Raw genomic sequence first — 1,377 nt, 5'->3', positions numbered from 1 at the left:
CCCACCATCTGGGGGAAGGAAAGCCCGAATAGTCCCTGATCACCAGCCAGGCGTAGGGACCCTACCTGAGGGGTTCCGGATTGCGAGAGGGCGCAGGCTAGACTAAGGGACACCCTCCCCACCCCCTACCCCGGGAACGAATTTCATACACCGGGCCTCTAGTCTATAATAATAATAGTGTAATATGCTAATTAGACCAAACATCCTACCGGATATCCTTCCAGATGACTATCCAGAGAAAGGCAGGGCTGCAAGGGAAGCCCAGGTCTTGGGTGCCAGAGGTAAGCCAGTGCCAGCAACTGGGAGAAGGAAGGCCTACTCTTGCACAAATTTCATGCATTGAGCTTCTAGCACAAGGATCCTCAAACTTTTTAAACAGGGGGCCAGTTCACTGTCCCTCAGACCGCTGGAGGGCCGGACTATAGTTTTTAAAAAAAAACTATGAACAAATTCCTATGCACACTGCACATATCTTATTTTGAAGTAAAAAAACAAAATGGGAACAAATACAATATTTGCATTTGCATGTGGCCCGCGGGCCATAGTTTGAGGACCCCTGCTGTAGACCACAGGAGCGCTGCTGTCAGAAGAAGCCCCAGTGCTCAGCAGGAGGGAAGGGGCCTACAAGGGCAGCACCAGATCAGAGGCCATGCCAGCACCAGGGTAGCAGAGTCAGCAATGCCTACCTTTGTACCAACTGCTATGTCTGGGACAATGCTGTAGAGAGAGAGAGAAAAAAGAATGTTAGCAGGTGTACTACAGCAGCTACTGCCGGGACTTTCAGGATAGGCCGGCCAGCGAAGGGCTTCTGTGGCTGCACAGTCCCCCCAATGAGGTCCTCAGAGAACTAGTAAGCTTAGGGCAGGAGCTGCCGTGCCTTTAATCTCAACTTGAAAAGGGAGCCATCATTGTGCTCTAGCTCCCCTCCCTCCCAGCAGGCCCCCAGACAAAAACACCCCCTCCAAAAGCCCCAGGAGGGACACTTGATGCTTGTTGTTAAAAGCTGAAGTGCTGTTGTTTGCTTTCTAAAAACTGGAAATGCTTGGAAAATGTTTCAAGCAGGGAAGACTAGTGACAAGGTAGCTGACAAGGCCTTGAGGTCACAGCTCCAGGGGGATGAGAAAGGCACTCAACAAGGGAACTGTTCAAAGAATGGCATCCTCCAGAGGAAGGAGGTAGCAAAGATGAAATAATCAGATAAAATTAACACCAGTTACTCATCAACCTGGCTCCCTGTGACTGGACTTTCTCCCTGCTCCAGGCCCAGCTAGGGACGGTGAGAAGAAACCATGGCTGCTGAGGTTCCTGCAGTTCTCAACTGCACACCAGCTCTCTCAGTACAAACATAAAACTCTCCTAGGCCAAAACCGGTTTGGC

General features: G+C 50.7%; 1 protein-coding gene across 3 annotated transcripts in view; it reads right to left on the bottom strand.

Annotated features, from left to right (window-relative positions):
* PTBP1 (polypyrimidine tract binding protein 1) overlaps positions 1-1,377 on the bottom strand; it is a 25,465-nt gene that overhangs the window by 21,500 nt on the left and 2,588 nt on the right. For all 3 annotated transcript variants that reach the window (XM_006764783.2, XM_015564621.1, XM_006764782.2), the window contains exon 2: positions 687-717. In XM_006764783.2, the coding sequence (XP_006764846.1) occupies positions 687-717 (31 nt within the window). The remainder of the gene's footprint in view (positions 1-686; positions 718-1,377) is intronic.

This window comes from Myotis davidii, unplaced genomic scaffold (assembly GCF_000327345.1).
Source record: "Myotis davidii unplaced genomic scaffold, ASM32734v1 scaffold198, whole genome shotgun sequence".
In the NCBI taxonomy this organism is placed as follows: domain Eukaryota; kingdom Metazoa; phylum Chordata; class Mammalia; order Chiroptera; family Vespertilionidae; genus Myotis; species Myotis davidii.
This window is presented reverse-complemented; position numbering and strand designations above follow the sequence as displayed.